This window comes from Phascolarctos cinereus, unplaced genomic scaffold (genome assembly GCF_003287225.1).
Source record: "Phascolarctos cinereus isolate Bilbo 61053 unplaced genomic scaffold, phaCin_HiC Scaffold_4;HRSCAF=312, whole genome shotgun sequence".
NCBI lineage: Eukaryota > Metazoa > Chordata > Mammalia > Diprotodontia > Phascolarctidae > Phascolarctos > Phascolarctos cinereus.
Genome location: NW_027555847.1, coordinates 395390513 through 395412036, shown reverse-complemented (window position 1 = coordinate 395412036; position 21524 = coordinate 395390513). Strand labels below are relative to the sequence as shown.

The 21524-nt window shown below is 38.3% G+C and overlaps 2 protein-coding genes across 3 annotated transcripts in view; one reads left to right on the top strand and one right to left on the bottom strand.

Annotated features, from left to right (window-relative positions):
- The window catches only part of SLC12A7 (solute carrier family 12 member 7), a 325942-nt gene extending 307986 nt beyond the window's left edge, over positions 1-17956 (top strand). Inside the window, exon 24 of the mRNA XM_078153300.1 lies at positions 17102-17956. Coding sequence (XP_078009426.1) covers positions 17102-17112 — 11 coding nt within the window. The 3' untranslated portion in view covers positions 17113-17956. The remainder of the gene's footprint in view (positions 1-17101) is intronic.
- Positions 17957-18039: 83 nt separating this feature from the next.
- NKD2 (NKD inhibitor of Wnt signaling pathway 2) overlaps positions 18040-21524 on the bottom strand; it is a 100239-nt gene continuing 96754 nt past the window's right edge. For both annotated transcript variants that reach the window (XM_020985647.2, XM_020985648.2), the window contains exon 10: positions 18040-21386. In XM_020985647.2, coding sequence (XP_020841306.1) covers positions 20821-21386 — 566 coding nt within the window. In that variant the 3' untranslated portion in view covers positions 18040-20820. The remainder of the gene's footprint in view (positions 21387-21524) is intronic.

The following is a 21524-nucleotide window of genomic DNA, read 5'->3' as shown; positions in this document are numbered from 1 at the left end:
ATTTTTAAATATCAATTAAATCAGAAGATAATAAAGAGGTTGGAGCTAGGTAGAATTACCACTCCCAGATTCTCCTTGGAGAAGCAAATAAAAGAAAAAAATAACATTCTGTTTTAATGCACATCCCCATTCATCAAGAATCCCAATTTCATGGGATGCTTGGCCATCCTCCATTTCAGTGCTCATGATGAGCATACACACAAAAAAACCAACAGAGATGATTGTAGCTAATGTGCATCTCTTGCAAAGGAGACTAAGGTAAAAAAAATCATTGAACAACTAAATAAGATCCTTTCCCAGGGGTGTGCTAGTAAATGTTTAACAATCAGCTTTCCGAAGGGAAAAAAAAACACATTTTGAAGTTTAATTTGTATTATTTCTTTCTTAATTCTAAACAATAAGGAAAACAATATATCAAACCATGGTTTGTAGCATTTGCCAGTTTCTGATGTATAAATGTTCACATGGAAAATTTAAAAGTTTCATGCTCCTGCCCTCTCCACAAATTAAATCAACAAATACTTTAATACTCAGTGACCTATGCAAAAGAAAAGAAGGTGAACAATGTGTTTATATATGTATAAATATTATATTATAATTATATATAATATTATAATATACTAATATCATTAATTATAATTATATATCATTATATTATATACAATATTATATCATAATTATATAATATTACATATAACATCATAGTATAATCATATAATATATAATAAAATTATATAATAAATATATTGATGTGTTATATTAATTATATATTATATTATGCTTATATATAATTATATATAATATAATTATATATACAATTATATAATTATATATAAACATTATATAATATATATATAAAACACAAGATTAAAAAGCAAGAGACAAAAGGATTGTAGACTGCAGAGAAGTCTTATGTCTATTTATTATGTGTATTTCTTTCAAGAACAGAATCAGTAGGCATTGGATCAATCAGCAAGTATTTGTACTATCTGCCAGACACGGTGACTAGGTGTTTTGGACACAAGTACAAAAACAAGACATCCCCTGTCCTCAAGCCCATGCCCCACATTCTACTAGACAAATCACTTCAAATAACATCACAGTGTCTTGGCAATATTTTAACATACAGAAATTAACTAGCTACAAATGTGGAAGTTATATTTTAAGCAGCTGTCAGTGTTGAGTCAGAGCGTGTATTTGTTATAACAAAGGTCAAAATGAACACCAACTTAAAAAACTAAAAATGAAAAGATAAGGTCTGCAATACATACAAAATAGCTCTTACCTGATCTAATTAAACAAGCTGTTTGATGACAAATAAGAAATAGATAAAGGAACAAACAGCAATACAGCTGATCTTCATTTTCTTCAGAAATTTAACCTATGTAAATCAATCATAGGCTAAACGGGATTAGAAACTGCCTCAGCTAGCAACAACTTGATCTCCTGGAAGGATGCGATCTCCTTGCCAAGGAGAGAGAGATGGCAACCAAGGGAAACACTGGTTCAGAGTATAAATCAATTTGAAACATCTGACAGAGAAGGATGGGGGAAGAAGATGAGTGGTATTGCCTCATGAGATGTGAGAAATAGTGTCGGGCAAACAAGTTTTAAGACAGCTTGACTTGAGAACGAATTAAGTCAGATCATCCAAGATCATTTAAAGATGAAATCGGAAGGAGAATAATGGCAAACCAAATGGAAAAGACCTGCCAACCTTTCTATCACAAACTATATTTTCCATCAATAATAGTTATCACCATATCTAACTTCTAATATTAGTCTCCAGTGTGTTGCCTCATCCTCATCCTCATCATCATCAATCATTACCATTACTAGCATACCGTGCTCTAAAGTTGGCAAAACACTTCACATACATTATCTCATTTGAACCCACCTTAACACAGCTTGAGGTCAGGTTTAGTATTCCAAAGCGCAGTCCAAGGAAGAGCATGGGACAGAATCAGCAGAAAAGAAAGAAGCTTTATAGAGGAAAAATATTCACAATTATAAGAAAGGCAGTTAGGAATGATGGACACCTTGGATACCCCAAACTGGAAAGTGTGGATGTTTTTTATATGGTTCTTATCTGGGATAAGAAGGATGGGTCATTGGGGGGATGGAGCAGGGAGCCCTCACCAGGTTTTTTCAGGGTAAGGTTCTTGCACTGCTTCTGATTTGTATGGGGTGGGAAGGAATGCCTGAAAAATTGCTGGTTAATTGATATTCAAACTCCTCAGTAGCAGGAAAAGGGCTTTCAGTCATTCCTGCAGTCCTTAATTTGACAGGTGACTCAGGGAATTTAAGCTTCCCCAGCCATGGGGAGACTATTGCAGAATTCCCAGAGCCTTGTGAGGAAGTGGAAATGGTAGGAAAGAAACCAAAGCTGGGCCTGTTTCATTTTCATTTTTGCTTTGAATACAATGCCTGGTGCCCAGTAACAGATGTTTAATGAATTTTTGTTCAATTTAATTGAATTGAGAGCATGACATTTAAGTCATGATAGGTGTATGGAGTGTTAGGCCCCTCTCTTTTGAATAATCATGTGCTTCTTTGATTTCTGCATGCAAACAGAACATAGCATTCTACTTGTCACACCTTTCTATATCCCCACTGAGCATCCATAGGACAGCTACCACACAAGGGAGAAGGGTCTAAGAGTGAAACTAGTAGACAGAAGAAAACTGTAAATGTTTGTTGTTTAGTTTTCACTCATATCCAACTCTTTGTGACCCCATTTTTTTTTTGTGGCAAAGACACTGGAGTGGTTTGCCGTTTCCTTCTCCAATTCATTTTACAAATGAGGAAACTGAGGCAAACAGGGTTAAATGACTTGCTAGTAAATTTCTGAGGCTGGATTTGAACTCAGGTCTTCCTGACCTCAAGCCTAGCACTCAATCCACTGTGCCACCTATAATGTAAATATACTTTACCTATAATTTAGCAAGGTGTGTGATGAAAACTCTCAACACATTCCTTATGGAAAAGATGGAATGATGCGAGTAGATAATGTAAGGGTATTTTCTGAACTGGTTGCGTGACCAGATTCAAAGAGTAAGCATTAAAGGTTCAATGTTATCTTGGAAGGAGATCTTCAGGAGACTGCCCCAGTGATCTGGGCTTACTTCTAGGCTTTTTAATATTTTTTAATCCATTATTTAGGTCAAATAATACATGACAGGATTATCAAATTTACAAGTTACAAAAAGTTGGTAAAGCCAGCTAATGTATTAGACGATAGAATTAAAATTTAAAAAGAGCTTGGCAGACTAAAACACTGGTTTGAATCTATGTAGTCTCATACATGGTTTCAAAATGCTCAACTTCATGAATGCAAGATTTGGTATGTAGCAGAAAAAGATCTGGGAGTTTTATGGGAATGCATGCTCAATATGAGCCAACAGTGTCGCATAGCAGCTAAGGAAGTGAATGCAGTTGTAGGCTGTGCTAAGAGAGGTTCAGTGTCTTCACGTAGGGAGGTCACACTCTCTCTCTAGGTCAAACACACTTAGAATTTTGCGTCCAGTTCTGAGCACCACCTTTTATGAAGGACAGTGACAAACTCGATAGTATCTAGCCAAATCAAGTAGTACAAATGAAGACTGAGAGACATAGCCAGTTTAGTTTGGAGAAAAGATTTAAGAGACGACATGATAGTTGTCTTTAAGTATTTGAAGGACTGTTTCATGAAAAAGAGAATACCTTTGATCTAGTTAACCCCATGGGGCAGAATAAGACCACAGGAGGGAAGTTCTCTTATCAACTCACTCCCATTCTCCACAGTAGCTCTTCCAAACCTTTTCATCTCTCCTCAACCTCCCATGACTCCCCTCCCCCACCCTTTCATCTTTGAACCCTGCTTAATATTTTACAGAAAAAGTGGAGGCCATTTGCTATGAGCTTCCTTTTCTCTCTTCCTCATTGCTCATCATTCAGATGCCTTCTATCACTATCTCCTCCTTTACCCCTGTCTCATAGAGTGAAGTTGCTTTACTCTTTACCACGCCTAATGCCTCTCTACTTGTTCAAGTGCCCAGTCCATCATGTCTTCTCCCACAGATTGCCTCCTCTGTCATCCCCACGATTCCACTTATTTTTTTTAACTTTTTTTTTTACTGAAACTTAAATACACAATAAAAAAGAAAAAGAAACATTATACACTTAAATATTGAAACTTAAATACAAAATAAGAAAAGAAAAAAAGCATGTCATGTGCACAGTAGAATATAAGAGAGAATTAAAATTATATAGCAATAAATTTACATTTCAAGAAAGCCTATATAATAAATACTACATGTTGTGTTGAGAGCTGTCCATCTTTTCTTTGCTTCCTTGTTAGTTTTCTTTTGTTCTCTGCTGTGCACTTTTTACTTTGTTCTTTTTTCCCCCATCTTCCCACCCTCCCTTGCTAGAAGGCTACAATTAATCCAAGATATATTTATGTATTACTATAGATATATAGATACACATATACATGTGTGTGTATATATATATATATATATACACATACACACATACATGCGTAATACAGATATAGACATATACTCTCCCTAACAAATTCTACTTCTGATCTTTGTTTTTATGTTTGTGTGTATCTCATTTCCTATCCCTCCTAACTCCTCTACTTTGCTTCTACCCTTTACCTTGCCCTCGTATTACTTAACCTGCCCCCCACAAGGATCCTTCCCTTATTCTCCCATTCTCATAAATCTAAACACTCTTCTATATCCCCCTTTGACCTATTCCCTCACCCTCCCCTAGCTTCTACTTATTTTCAATCTTTCCCCATCAACTGGCTTATTCCCTACTGTCTGTAAAGATGCCCATGTCTCCTCTATCCGGAAAAAAACCCTTCATTTGATCCTTCTGTTTCCACTAATTATTATACTACATCTCTCCTACTCTTGTAGCTAAACTCCTTGAAAAGGCCATCTACCATGGGTGCCTGCACTTTCTCTCCTCTCCCTCTCTTCGTAACCCCTTACAGTCTGGCTTCTGACTTTTTCATTCCATTGAACCTGCTCTCTCCAAAGTTACTAATGGTCACCTTGTTGCCAAATCCAATGGCCTTTTCTCAGCCCTCATTCTCTTAACCTCTCTGTAGCCTTTGACATTGATCACCCTTTCCTCCTTGATATTCTCTTCTAAGTTTCTGGGACACCACTCTCTCCTGGTTCTCCTCCTCCTTATCTGACTGCTTCTTCTGTGTCGTCTTTGTCAGATCCCCTTCTAGTTTTCTAATCTCAGACACTTCTAGCTGTTTGATCCTGGGCAAGCCATTTAACCCTGTTTGCCTCAATTTCCTCATCTGTAAAATAAATTGGAGAAGGAAGTGGAAAACCATTCCAATATTTTTGCCAAGAAAACCCCAAATGGGGTCACAAAGAGCCAGACGTGACTGAAACAATTGAACAACAACAACAAATTTCCTAAATGTAGCCCAGCCAATTCTGTTTTCTTACTCAATTCTAGGCCTGACTCATTTTCCATGGACAGTGCTTGTCCTAGATGTAAGTGCTATTGAATTAGCTCGAGAGATGGATGGACATTCAACTACATATCATAGACAGAACAATAGAAATCATACGGATTGTTTGGCCCATCTCTTTTCAATGATGATGAATGTGCTTGAGTGGATTATTTAGCATTCAGGGCTTGATAGACTCCGCACAATCTCACCTCCAAAAAGCAGCATTTTGAGGACCTCTCATCTGGCCCAGGGGTAATTAACTGGGGGGTCCACAGAGCTGCAAGGGCTCCCTTTCAGGAAGAAGAATTTCCAGCAGCAGCAACTCATCACATAAGGAGCCCAGTGGCAAAGCAGCCCAGTATGAAATGATAATAGCAAATTTTCAGGGAAATAGACAGCAGCTTTAATTGAGAAAGTACAACTCTCCGGGAAACTGAACTGATGGAATCAATCAATCAATCATTAATCAATTATCAATCAACCTACTATGTGCTAGGGATTGGGCTAAGAGCAAGAGATACAAAAAGAGGCGAAAGATAGCTCCTGCCCTCAAGACACTTACAATCTACAGGAGGAGACAACATGCACACAAATATGTACAACGCAAGCTATATTTAGAATAGATAGGAAATAGGGAAGGAATTAAGAGGGGTTGGGGAAAACTTCCTGTAGAAGATGGGGTTTTAATTAGAACTTGAAGGAAACCAGAAAGTTAGTAGGTTGATCAGAGGAAAAACTGTTAGAAGTATTTCAGTTGGGAAACACCTTTAGGAACATGAGTAGTCTGTCCTAGGGAGAGTTCCCTCTATTCCATTGGTATTCTGTGGGAAATTGTAACACTTTGGATATATGGCATTTCTCTTTAATATGTAACACTGCTATTATATTTTAATTGAATGGGTTTTTTTTTTTTTTTGCTTTTAATGAATACCATGTCACTTGGTCTGGTATAAGATGTATTGGTAAAGACCAAGATATGATTGGTTCCCAAATTCCATAAACCTAGATCTATCTCTCAGGGCTCTGGGCACCATCAGTAACTCAGCTACTGCCATGTTTCTTTGTGAAAGAATACTTGCCTGATGCTCTATCCCTTTCCCAACAACAGAACTGGTTTCCCCACCATTAAGCACCAGTTTTCTTGTGATGGGGCTCCTAATACCAACTGCTGAACCTCTACGATGACCAAACTGACCTCAGCAATGAAAATCTTCATGTATCAAAGGCTAGAAGAACAGAGTAACGATGGTTAAGACTAAAGCATTCTGCGTTTGTTAGAAGGTAGTGTTCTAAAGAGTGACTTTTATTCCCCTCCAAATTCATGGTAGAATTTTCTCTAGAGAAAACTGTTTTCATTCTTTGGTTTCTCGGGTAACACTGTTTTGTTTATCTGGTGCCTTTTTTTCTATTTTTGGAAGTGTATAAGTCCCTCTTTTGGATATTTGATTCTCCTGGGGGTTTTCTGCATTCGAGGAGAGTTGCTTCTTCTTGGCCTTTTGGGGAAATGCACTTGGTGTTTATGATCCCCCAAAGTGCCTTTTGAAGAAATGGAGTCAGGTTGCAGATGATTAAGCAAGTCGTTTGGAGGATGAGTGATGAGTTAATAGGGCATCCCAGACAGAGGAACGGGATGGCATTTGCCAGGAAGTATGGAGAATGGGATACAAGCCAACCTGCAGGACATGTGCCTGACTGGTGGAGAGTGACTCAGTCAGGGGTTAATGGGAGATGAGATTCATTAGATTACTGGGACTAAGTGAAGAAAGTGATGCTTCAGTAGGGCAGTGCTTATTGGGCAAAGAATCTTTCTATCCTACTTCCTACCCTACTTTCTATCCTAAAGAATTTTTCTACCCTATTACCCTAGGTGGCATAGTAAATGGAGTGCTGGAGTTAGAGTCAGAAAGAACCAAGTTTAAACCCAGCATCAGACACTTACTACCTTTGTGACCCTGGACAAGTCTTTTAGCTTCTCTCAGCTAATTTTCCTCATCTATAAAACCGGGATAATAATAGTGTTAACCTCACAGGGTGGTCGTGAGGATCTGTGAAGGGGACAGAGGCAAGATGGCTGGTGGGGGAGGGACAGACAAGATGGAAGAATAACACAGAGATTTACAGCTGAGCTCTACCTAGCAAGTCTTCCAGACAGACCTAGAAAATGCACCTGATCAGGAAGGAGTAACTAATAATAGCTAGCATTTATATAGCTCTTTAAGGTTTGCAAAGCAGTGTGCATGTTATCTCATTTGCACTCACAACAACTCTGGAAACTAGGTGCTATTATTATGCCCATTTTTAAACAAGGAAACTGAGACCAAGAGAAGTTACCTGATTTATCCAGGGTCACATAGCTACTTAGTGTCTGAGGCAGGATTTGAACCGAGGTCTTCCTGATTCCAAATCCAGTGCTCTATCTACTGTGTCACCTAGCTGCCCTAAGAAAAAATAATAATGAGTCCTTTTCTCAGCCTAGGGTGGCAAAAAGAGACAGATAGAGAGGTCTGCAAACCTGGAGATAAGGTTTAGCCATGTAACCCAAGCCCCAAAGCCTCTTGGTAAGAAGCTGTCTCCTCATGGTGAAGATCAAAGTCTTGCATCTGCATGAGTGGTGGAGAGGTGTTGGTGAGAGCTGGAAAGAAGAGAAAACCGGGTTCTTCGGGCTCTTGAGTCTTTCCAGGTTCTTCTGGCTTCTAGCTTCAAGAGAGGAGATGAATGATATCAATACAACTTCAGGCTTCTGAAGAGAGAAAAGACTCTGGGAAGAAGCTGACATGAGACAAGCTGGCAGTTCTCCACTGTGTCCTTCTCCCCAGTTTGCTACGCTAGAAACCAGGAATCTACCATCTTGGTAGAGATCTGCTTCTCTCTCTCTCTCTCTCTCTCTCTCTCTCTCTCTCTCTATCTGAATCTCTCTCTTTTTTTTTCTCTTTCTCTTTCCCAATGAGAGAGCTCCTTCACTCTGTATAGTCTGGTATATGTTCTCAAATGTATACTTTCTCTGATTTCACTTTTGTTCTTGACTTGGATAAAAAGGTTTCTTTGCTATTTGTTGGGTATGTATTCATTGTAGAACTGGCATTTGGTGGGACGGAGTCAAACCTTGGATATAAAGCTTGGGGTCCTTCTTTTCCTGTTAAAAATAAACATCAGGAAACTATATCCCCTAGACTTACAATATTTAAGGTAGCAGAGAGATATAATTCTAGTTTGGTACCTCCTCTCTCTGAAGAGAGCAGAGTATCCAAGCTTCTATCTCCAACCGCCTGCTTCCCTTCCTTGCCAGAATTAAAGAAGGGTGGGGTAGAAGATGATAGAGATCGCTATTTTTTTGGCCTCCCTGCAGGCCACACACAACACTCTCATGCTGCGTATAGGGGATACCCTCCATATAGCCAAGCATAGCCATGTAGAACATTCCAACCCAGGGAGAGGTAGTGTACCAGGGCAAAAAGAGTCCCGAGATCCAGCACAGCGGGGTTTGAGTGTGCAGTGAGCTGGAATAGTACCAGCTGGCCCCTCTGTTACTATCCTGTTCTGGGTCACAGATCCAGGGTGGACTGAAAAGAGAACCTGCCTCTAGGAATTCTATTCTCCAACCCTGTCTAAAGTCTATAGCAGAATAACTAGGGAAGGAATCCCAGACTAAAGATGATGCTGTAGTTCTGACACTATACACCGAGAGAATTTTCTAGTAGGCTAATAGTGGCCGAGTCCAGTAGTAGTCTACTGAAACTCCAAATGAGGTAAGCCCACAGGCATGTTGGTCAGACCAAAACCCAAGGCAGGAACTTGCAAAGCTCAAACCAGGAACAATTTTGTCAGATCCTAGCAGATCCAGTTTGTCCTTGATCAGACCACTTTGGGAGTACTGAAAGCTTGCAGGTCCCCACTGCCAGCTGTCTTTGAGATCCAACACTCAGTACTCTAAGAAACACCTGCAAGACCCAGAAGACACAAGCTTAGTCCAGACATTCCCTTCTGAAGTGTATAGAACCTGGTCCTAACATAAAGTCTAAAGACAGGAAGTAGACTAGAAGAATGAGCAAACAAAAAAAAGAATTCCACTATTAAAGACTACCTACTATGATGACAGAAACACTCAAGCCACAAATCCAGAGGAAGAAAACTCCAAGCATGTCCAAAACAAATTCCAAAACACCTACAAGCAAAGCCTCAAAGAAAAACACAGCTTGGACACAAGTTGAAATGGAATTCCTGGAAGAGATGAAGCAAGAGTTTTTTAAAAAGAATTAAAAATAAATTTTAAAAAATGAAATGAGAACACCAGAGGGGGGAAAAACTGGAAAAACAATTAAGAGCTAAGGAAGAAAGACTTGGGAAGGGAACTAAAAGCATGGCACAAGAGATTCAAGACTTTACCCAAGCAAACTCCCTGAAAATTAGAATGGAACAAATAGAAAATAATAACTTCATGAGATAACAAGAAATATTCAAAGTCAAAATATAATCTGTGTACAGTGCTTCGTAAAGTGTATAGCACTATAAGAATGTTAGCTATTATTATATATGCCTAGCAGTGATATTTCTAGGTCATTCTAGGTCACATTTTAGTGACTGTTGGGGTATAGTTCTGTATTGTTTTTCAGAATAAATGGACTAATTTACAACCCCCACTACAGTGCATTAGCATTCTTTTCCTTCCACAAAAATCTCTGACAATTGTAAATCCACCCCCTTTTTTGCCATCTTTGCCAATATTATGGATTTGATATGAAACTCAAAATTGTTTTAATTTGCATTTTTCTTATTATTTGTGATTTGACACATTTTCTTATGGTTGTTGACAACTTGATTTCTTCTCTTAAGAACTGCCTATTCATATTCTTTGACCATTTACTTATTGGGGTTTTACTACATTCTTATTCTTATATATTTGAATCAATTCTCTATATATCTTGGATATAACACTTTTATAGGAGAAACTTGTAAAGATTTTTTCTTCCTAATTAGCTGTTTCCCTTCTTATTTTATCCACTTTTATTTTTATTTGAGCAAAAGCTTTTCAGTTGTACATACTCAAAATTATCCATTTTTATCTCTTGCCATCCCTTTTCTCTATTATTTGGTCAAGAAATCTTCTTCTATCCATAGTTATAAAAAGATTTTTCCTTCTGTTCTCCTCTAATTCATTCATGATATGATCCTTTAGATCTAGCTTATTGTGGCATATGGCATGAGATAATGATTTAATCCTAATTTCTGACAAAATTCCAGTTTTCCCAGTAGTTTTTTGTCAAATAGTGAGTTCTTACCCCAGTAGTTGGAGTCTTTGGATTTATCAAATACTAGGTTCCTGTGTGCATTTGCTCATTCCTAATCTGTCCTACTGGTCAAATTTTACATTTTTTAAACTATTACCAAAAAGTTTTTGATGGTTTCTGCTTTGTAGCATAGTTTGAGATCTATTACTGCTAGGCCTACTTTCTTCTCGCTTTTTTTCCTCCATGATTTCCCTTGAGATTCTTGATCTGTGTTCCTCCAGATGAATTTTATTATTTTTTTCCAGCTCTCTAAAGTAACCCTTTGGTAATTTGATTGGTACAGCACTGAATAAGTAAATTAATTTAGGTGTCGTTGTTAATTTTATTATATTGACATGGTGCAACCATGAGCAATTAATATCACTCCAATTATTTAGGTCTGTCTTTATTTCTGTAAGGAATTTTTTATAACTGTATTCATAGACTTTCCATATGTGTCTTGGTAGGTGGTCTCCTAATTATTTTATATATTCTGTAGTTATTTTAAATGGAATTTCTTCTTCTATTACTTCCTGCTGAATTTTGTTGATAATATACAGAGAGGCTGATAATTTATCTGGGTTTATTTATATCTTACTACTTTGATGAAGTTATTAATTATTTAAATTAATTTTTTCCTGAACCAACTAGGATTCTTTAAGTACACCATCATATTATCTGCAAAACTGATAACTTTGTTTCCTCTTCACCTAGTCTTATTCCCTCAGGTACTTTTTTCTTGTCTTATTGCTATAACTTGTATTTCTAGTGCTCTATCAAATAATGCTTTTGGCAGTGGACATTCCTGCTTTATCCTTGATTTTATTAGAAAAGTCTCTAGCATTCCTCCATTCCATAAATAGTGTCTCTTGCTTTTAGATAGTACCATTTGTCATATTTAAAAGGTCTATTTATTTCTGTTTTTTAAAAAAAAACTTATTTATTTTTAACATTCATTTAAAAATGTTTTTGAGTTCCTAGTTCTGTCCCTCCTATCCACCCCTCCCATACCTATTGAGAAGGCAAGCAATCAATTTTACATGGAAAGTTATGCAAAACATTTCTCTATTAGCCATGTTGAAAATAAAAAGTCAAGGAAAATAAAGAAAGTGAAAAAAGTGTGCTTCAGTTTGCACTCAGAATTTCATCAGTTCTCTCTCTGGAGGTGAATAGCATTTTTTCATGATGGGTTCTTTGGAATTGTCTTGGATTAATGTATTGATTAGAGTAGCTAAATCCTTCACAGTTGATCATTGTTATAATGTTGCTGCTACTACGGAAAATTTATCCTAGTTCTGTTCACTTCAGTTTTCATCAGTTCATAAAAATCTTCCCAGGTTTTTCTAAAACCATCCCCTACATAATTTCTTTTTTTTTTTTTGAGGGCAGGTACAATTGTATTTTTGTTTTGTTGGGGTTTTTTTGTATAAATTTATTTATTTTTAGTTTTCAACTTTACTTCCACAAGATTTTGAATTCCAAATTTTCACCCCATCTTGCCCCTCCCCCACCCCAAGATGGCATGCATTCTGAATACCCCTTCCCCTAGTCTGTCCTTCCTTCTGTCTCCCCCCTGCCTTCTCTTATCCCCTTCCCCTTTTCTTTTCCTGTAGGGCAGGATATATTTCTGTACCCCATTTCCTGTATTTCTTATTTCCCATGTGGAAACATTTTTTTTAAACATGTGTTTTTAAAACTTTGGGTTCCAAATTTTCTCCCTTCCTCCCACCCACCCACCCTCATTGACAAGGCAAGCAACTCAATACAAGCCATACATGTGCAGTTATGCAAAACATTTCCATAGTAGACATGTTGTGAAAAACTAACTCTATTTCCCTTAATCCTATCCTGCCCCCCCATTTATTCTGTTCTTTCTTTTGACCCTGCCCCTCCTCAGAAGTACTTCCTTCTGATTACCCCTTTCCCAATCTGCCCTTCTCTCTATCATCTCCCTGCTCTCTTGTCCCCTTCCTCCCCTATTTTCCTGTAGGGTAAGACAGATTTCCATACCCAATTGAGTGCCCCACATAATTTCTTATAGCACAATAGTATTCCATCACAATCATATACCACAGTTTGGTCAACTATTTGCAAATTGATGGACGTCTCCTCAATTTCAAATTCTTTGCCACCACAAAAAGCTGCTATGAATATTTTTGTACATATAGGTCTTTTTTCTTTTTCTTTTATCTCTTTAGTATATAGACCCAGTAGTGTATTGCTGAGTCAAAGGGTATGTATAGTTTTATAACCCTTTGGATTTAGTTCCAAATTATCTCCAGAATGGTTAGATGAGTTCACAACTCCACCAATAGTGCATTAGTGTACCTATTTTCCCATATCCCTTCCAGCATTTGTCATTTTCCTTTTCTGCCACGTTAGCCCCTCAGAGTTTCTTTTTTAATGTGCATTTCTCTAATTATTCGTGATTTAGAGGATTTTTTTTCACATGATTATTGATAGCTTCTCATATCCTTTGACTATTTACTAATTGGGGAATGGCTCTTATTTTTATAAATTTGGATCAGTTCTCTATGTATTTGAGAAATGAGGCTTTTATTAGAGAAAGAGAAACTGCTACTTATTTAAAAAAAATTCTTGCTTTCCTTGTAATTTGTCCACATTGGTTTTGTTTGTGCCAAAAATTTTTTAATTTCATGTAATAAAAATTATCCATTTTACTTCCCTGATCCTTTTTATTTCTTGTTTGGTCATATACTCTTACCTTTTCAATAGATCTGTCATGTAAATTTTTCCATGCTCCCGTAATTTACTTATGATATCATGTATCTAAATCATGTGGACATCCTTACTGCACCCCTGATCTTATTGGGAAGGCTTTTAGTTGATTTACATTTCAGATAATGCTTGCTCTTGGTTTTAAATGGATATTACTTATCATTTTAAGAAAGGCTCCATTTAGCCCTTTCCTTTCTAGTGTTTTTAATAAGAATGGGTGTTTTTTGTTAAAAGCTTTTTCTGCATCTATTGATATAATCATATGATTTTTGTTGTCTTTGTTGTTAATATAGTCGATTATGCTTATGGTTTATATAATATTAAACTAGTCCTGCATTCCTGGCTTAAATCTCACCTAGTATATGAACTTTGTGATATATCACTTTATTTGCCTTGCTATTCCTGTGTTTTAATATGGCTGTTTTAAATTTAAGAAAAAAAATTTTTTTTTAAGATTGGGTCTCCTTATCTAGCCCTGGCTAAAAAGTGCAAGGACCACTCATAGATATGATCCCACTTTGATTGGTATGAGAACTTTGACCTGTTCTATTTCTGACTGGAGCTGGTTTGTCCCTTCTTAGGCAAACTGGTGGCCTCTGATCCTGAGGACTTACTACATTAATACCAAAGGCACTGCAGGTCAAAACTCCTTAGGTTGAGATCCCCAAACCTCAGCCTCCCCAGTAGCTGGGATTGAAGACATGCAGTACCGCACTAGGCACATTAAAAAATGTTGCTTGGTTGTTGTTGTTGTTGTTTTTTTAACAGAAATTGCTGCCAAATCTTGTCAAAAGCTTATTCTACTATCTACTACCTATTGGCATGATCTTGATTTTTATTTTTTTTTTTAAGAAGGCCAGTGATTATGTTTATAGTTTTTTAATTTATTTTTAGTTTTCAACATTCACTTCCATAAGATTTTGAGTTTTAAATTTTCTCCCCCTCCCTAAGACAGTGTGCAATCTGGTATAGGCTCTACTTATCCATTCATGTTAAACATATTTTCACATTTAAAGTTTTCTAATATATCAATAAAATCTTACATTCCTGGTATAATAGATACTTCACCTCTCAGTAGCAGCTATGCATAGATCTTAAAGCTTGAAAGGACTTACATCTAATCCTACTCCATTATTTTACAGATAAGGAAACTGAGTCAGTTATTTTTTTTCTATTCCTGAAGATAGATTGTTTTTTGGACTTGGAGCCAGAGGACCTGGGTTCAAATTCTGATTCCGCCACTCTTAGTTTATAGAACTAAGGCCAAGAGACTTGCTCACCCAGAATCACATGATTTCTAAGTGTCTGAAGCATTATTTAATAATAATAATGATAGCTCATACTTATATAGTACTTATTATGTACTAGGCACTGTGTTTTATAATTATTATATCATTTGGTCCTCACTGACAGCAACTCTGGGAGGCAGGTGTTATTATTATTATCATCCTTATTTTACCATGAAGGAAACTGAGGCAAACAAAGGTTAAGTGACTTTCCTAAGGTTACACAGTTAGTGTCTGAGGCTGAGTTTGAACTCAAGACCTAGGCCTAGCACTCTATCCATTGTGCCACCTAACTGCCCCAGATTTGAGCCTAGATCTTATTGACTTTAAGTCCTGGACTTTTAATTACCACCTCTCTGAACTACGGCTTGGAAGATTGGGACTATATTTTTGCAGTAAATGGAGAGGCCAGGTAGGAGTAATGGAGAGAGGTTTTTTTGGAGGATGTAAGTGTGGAGTCATTTTTGAAAAAAGATGAACTCTCTGAGGCAAGAAGGAGTAACCAAAGGTGGTAGTTCTAATAAAGTGTTGAGAGAAGAGCTCCTCTGAATAACTCACATCGTGGGGTAGGGTCAAGCGAGTGTAGAATGTCATGGATGGCTGTTTGACCAGAATGGAGGGTATGAAACAAGTTGTGATTATTAATAAGGGAAGTCTGCTAAGAAAGGGAGAATGCGGGCAGGTCTCAACTGTCCTTTTAACATAATAACAAAGCTAGCAATTACATAGCATTTTACGGTTTGCAGAGCACTTGTACATATGGTATCTCATTTGAGTCTCATAACAACTGTGGGAGGTAGGAACAATTATTATCCCCATTTTACAGGTGAAGAAACTGATCTTGAAAGAAGTTAAGTGACTTGTCTGAGGTCATACAGCAAGTGAGCGTCTTAGGGAGGATTTAAACTCAAGTCTTCCTGACTCTAGGTCCCAACCAGGAACCATTGCAAAGTTCTGACAAGGAGAATCATACATCCAGAATTACATTTAACTAAGACAATCCCTGTGGTCTTGAGTAGATCAGACTGCGGAAGGAAATGTCTGAAGGTAAAGAGGCTAGTAAGGCTTTTGCAGTGGCCTAGCTAGGCATTTATTGGCTGCCAGTCAATAACATTTATTGAGGGTTCACCACATGCAGAGTACTATAACTAAGTATCATGGGAACAAAAGGCAAAAATCAGAGCCTACTGACATCCTGGAGTTTACAATGTGAAGTCCCTGGTCTACGACCCTGGATGTGGGAATGATGAGCGTCACATTTAAAGAAGTGGCACAAAAGTTTTAGAATTCTGGTAACAGAGTGATTGTGTGGCATGGGGAGAGAATTACTGAAGGAGGCAGAAAGGTTTTTTTTTGTACTTAGGGAGACAGAAGGAGAATGCTGTAGACAGGAAGGAGGCTTAAAAATAGGGATGGGTTAAACAGGGGAAGATGGGTTTGTTCCTTAAATGTAGTTTTAGATGGTAACAGCATAGAGATACATTGCAGACAGAGAAGATGGAATATGGTGCCAGAGAGATATTGTCAAGGATTATTGTGAGAATCGTTCACCTATAAGGAGTAACTGAAACCAAGTGTGCAGCTGATCTCTCTGGAATAGGTGGTGTGGGATTGAAGCATTGAAATTCCTGATATTGGGACAATTAGTGGTAATGGGAAAGAAGGGAAGAAAACAGACCCAGATCTTTGTGGTCAGAGAAGTGGTGGAAAACAATGAATGTTAGCCAATCTGGTAAGGGTAAAATGATATCTCAAGGTTGTTTTAATCTACGTTTCTCTAATCAATAATAATTTAGAGTGTTTTTATATGCTTCTAAATTGTTTCGATTCCTGTATTAGAAAACTGCCTATTAATATCCTTTCTTGTACTTTCATCTTTTTTTATTGTACTATGTTATGGAAATGCTTGTTTTATTCCATAAGTTAGAAATAAAATAAAAAAGAAAATTATGATAATCTCAATACTGAGATTAGAAGGGGTTTTAAGGAAGAGAGGATGTTCAGTCTTGTCAGAAGCAATGGACAGACCCTGGTATACTGAATCTTGTCAGAAGGAGGTCACTGCAGACCTCAGCAAGAGAAGTTTCTGTTGGATTCTCGTTGTGAAGCCAGACCTATTTTTGTTGAAATGCATGGGCCTGTGTGGGCTCACGAGGGCAAGAAGGGGAGTCTTTCAGAAGAAAATCACAATGTGGCTGAGTTCCCCTCTAAGAAACCCCGATATACAAAAACCTCAGTTTACAGAACAACTCAATGAGGCGCTAGTATGAACATTTTTAAAAGGTTTTCTTTTACTTTAGCAAACAATTCATAAAAATTTGACTTAACAAAATTTGGTTCAGACACAGGATGAAGTTGCTTCTACAGAACAAGGTGTATCAAGACAAGATAGTCTTGGACTAGACCTGTGATTTTATTGTTATAAGGAACTCTTGATAAGGAAACTCCCTCCAGTGATGTTGACTGGCAACTGCTCTACTAATTATACAGTCTTAAAGAATTGTTAAGGGTGCTGAGTGATTAAACGGCTTGTCCAAAGGCAGAAATGGGACTTGCGCTCAGGTCTTTCTTCAATTCACTAAATCACCATAGGGTATCTTTCATATTGTACCGAATGATCCAAAATCCGTAGAGGTAGTGGGTATCCTATCCTGACTCTGCAGTAATTATCTACCATAATATTATTTGGAATGTTTTTCTATGTGGGATTCCTGCCTACCAGCTCTCTTATCTCAGGCTTTGTCCTGATTGTTTCTTTTTAACTGATATAACCATTCTTCTCCAATATACGTTCTCCAGCGTCCCCACTTGGAGTTCACAGGTCTCTAGCTGACTTGTAGCTGCTCTGAGCAGGCTGCTGTTGGAGACTCTATGTAGGAGGGGTGTTCTTCCAGCTGCCTGATCCAAACTTCCAGTTTTCAAAGGAAAATGGGGGGGGGGGAGAGGAAAGAAGGGAATGCAGGAATGATGTCCTGCTGGCTGTTGGCTTCCCAGACTTCCTCACCAAGGCAGTACTCATTCAGCTCTTGGTTTTGACCTGACAGTATTTCATTGCTTTCATCATTGAAGGAAGGGGTGTTTCAAAGCCATTTCAAACCAGGATCTGAATTCAAATAACTCAAAGCCTACATTCAGTGGGCCCATGGAGAAACATCATCTCCTCTCCATACTCTCCCTTCCTTGTCAGTAAACTGACAGGCTGATTACAGTACAGCTCAGTCTTAAGACTGTAATATTATGCTTGAGACCCTTATACAACACTCAATAAATCTGCTGGAACTAAATAAATAATGAATTTATTTAAGTCCATGTACAAATGAAATCCAATACAGCTATTACAAAGCATTTTTCTTTTTGCAAAAAAATATCCATACAGTGATGTGAGCTACTTTGTTACACTAGGATTTTATTGGAAGAATACTGTCCAGAACACTTAGTGGCACACACGCATTCACAGAGATTCCATGCAAACGGAATGTGAAAAAGGGCACCTCTGGCCCCCTGTAGTCTCCCTCCTCCTGCATAGTGGCTTTTTGCCTTGACACATCTAGATAGCTAAGACAAAAAGGACGTTTGGGGATTGAATGAGCCAGATAATTCCCTCAGTTCTCCACTTCCCTTTCTGTGTGAGTCAGTTATGGTCTAGGATTGTGGGAAGGGAAACCAATTACTTTTCATATTGGACACAGTTGTAAAAACCTATTAAATGGGAGCAGAATAGGAATAAGTACCAAGAAGAAGGAAGGGGCTTACTTTGTTCCCACAACCAAACTTCTATTTACAAACAGCCCGAATTCTCACTTACAGCTTGGTCTCTATAACTTGAGGCAATGGAATAGAACTTGTTCCCTCTATCATTAATCGACTCTAGAATTCAGTTTTTCTTTGAGAGCAGCAGAATGGAAAAGATATAACTTTATCCATAAATATGGAGTCATGTGTGTATGTATATATATATATTATTAATTTTCTTTTTTATATAAATGTATATATACAGATAGATATGCTCTCTATATAGCAAGTGCATATATACTGTGTGCATATCTATATATCTATAATCATACATTGACATAGATATATATGGACTGTATATATGAGGAAAACCTTGCTTTTAAAGTAGTGTATAATATTATAAAGACACACACTTTATTTTGACATCTGAAAAAATCCAATGAAATGTTGCTTATTGTTATACCAGTATGATGTTAAGAAAGCAAATACATTGTCAGATATACAAATTCACAAATTACAAAAAAAACCCAAACAAACCTAAACAACACATCTCTTGCCTTTCCACTAGTGTATCTCCTACACTTCTCCACCCTAACCAGAATGACGAGTCTCAGCTGTTTACCTTACACTGCGGAACACTAAAATTCATTCAAGGTACTACCCAACTCTTGGGTAGTGCATCCCAAATGTTTAGTCCTTTTCCTAATTGAAAAAGATGACCTAACTGTTAAGAAGACAGCTTTGGTGGGGATATCAGAGTTAAAAAAATGTCCATTTTCTCAACTCAGATGGCAGTTGTGCCATAGTTACAACAATACTTCCAATTAATATCATGCCATTCTCTACTCTTCACATGACCGACTCACAATAAAACCCATACACTCTCCTTCCGCTGTGGGAGATGCCCATTTTAGAGATCAGGAAACTGAGGCACAAAGAAATGGCGCTCAAGGTCCTAGAACTAGGACCAGAATCCTGCACTTCAATCCACTGATCCTACCTTCTTCTTGCTCCCTTCCACCTCCAATACCACTCACTTCTCCACTATGATTCCACTTAGTTGTTGGCCATACCCCCAAGTGAAGAGGATTCCTTTTCCTTAGTTTGCTTGGGGAGTATCATTGCTTTAGTGAAATGGTAGCGATCAACCATGTTTACCTTTCTGCACTCTTTCCTTTTTCCCTTGGATCTAACATTCCTTTGAGGTTAGGAAGTTGGAAGGGACTTAAAGGATAACTTAGAATAACCTCTTTACAGATGAGGAAACTGAGGCCCAGAGGGGTCACGATCTGACCATGATAACACCACCAGCCTGTGGCCAGAGCTAGCATTAGAACTGAGGTCCTATCAATGTCTCTCTAGTTCACGGCTCTTTCCACTGGGTCACATGACTCACCCATCTGGGTCTCAGGCAGAAAGCCACCTAAGTTTCCTTTCCCAGAAACAACAACACTCAGACCAACAGCAAACACTCAGCACCATGCTATCTACTGCCTTTCCCTCACTATGGTCAGTGCTTCACACCACATATTAAAAGGAACCACCCACAACTCTGAAGACCACGAAAAAGCTGTTAGTCAAACCACCATCATGATCTAATAACAAATAAATTATTTTAAAGGTTATAACATATTACATTCACTCTGGACATACAAGACCTATGCTCAAAGGTTAGCTACCAATCGTCTGACAACTTCCCAGAAAATGGCTGGAAGCACCAATAGAAATAACCAGCAAAGTTGTGAGAAAAATATCTTAAGATCATCTGAGTAGAGGTTATTATTAATATTTTTTTTTACCAAAAAGAAGGCCTCATCTTGGAATTATAAACATAAGCTGATATAAATTTATCTTTCTACAAATATATATACGGTTTTTATGGAGTACATAAAACAGCATTCTCTCTGAGAGGTGGCAGTGGCCTCAAACGCATTCATTAAGAACATTATGAGACTACAGTATTTTTTTAAAAAGACCTCTCTGTAGAGCATCATGGCACAACTTTGTAGCTGCACCCACACCTGAGAAGTAGAGCTAAATATTTAACAGAAAAGAAAATAATATTCTTTATGCAGATCTGTAAGGTGGGGTTTTTTAAGTGAAAAGCAATTATAAATTCAGCAATTTTTTTTTTGCATGGATATGCCAACACTTCATTTCAGAAGGAAAGATGACCCCAAATGCTATAATTAGTAAACGGATGAATACACTCTCCCCTTTCCCTTCAGGCCCAGTCCCTGCTGCCCCCCTCCCTTTCTCCCGTCCTAAATTCCGTCGTTGGAGACACCGTTGACTGGGACTGCCTCCTGACTGAAGCTCAGCCCCTCCCTCAGGACTGGTGATAGTGATGATAGTGGTGATGGTGGTGATGTTCGTGGTGGTGGTGATGCTCGTGTCTCTGAATGACCGGAATGACGTAGCCCTCGTTGGTTAAGACAGGGGGTAGATCCCGAATCACCTCGTGCTCCAGCACAGCGGGCTGGGAGTGAGCGGCTTTCAGCGGGGAGTGGGCGTCCTTCGCCTTCTGCCGGTACTTCTTGTGAGGGTGCGGTGGTTGCTGGAGGTGGTACACGTCCTGAGCGGCTGGGGAGGGCGTGGCTGGCAGGTAGGAGTTAAATGCTTTCCCTGGCTTCCCACTCCCGTTGCCCCCTGTCACGGCTGGCATTTTGCCAGAGCCCTTGGGCGATTTCAGGAATTGCTTCTCTTGGCCTTTTAACCTTTGTTGCATCTCCAAGACCCTCGGGCTGGGTTCAGGGGCCGGGAGAGAATAATCAGCGAGCACCTGCGACCTCCGGTGATGCACCACGTGGGCCTCGGACTCCTGGGAACGTGACCTGTTTTGGGAATGGGAGGGTCTGCTGTGGTGTTCTTGTTTGGGTTGTGCTGGAGGGGAACCTGCAAATAGAAGGGGAGACAGGGTTAGGGCCTTTCTCCTACGCCCCCTCTATATGGGACTATGAATATGCATATAGCCAGCGCTGAGCCCAGTGGTTGGCCCATAGAAGGTGCTTAATGTTTCTCGATTGATTGATG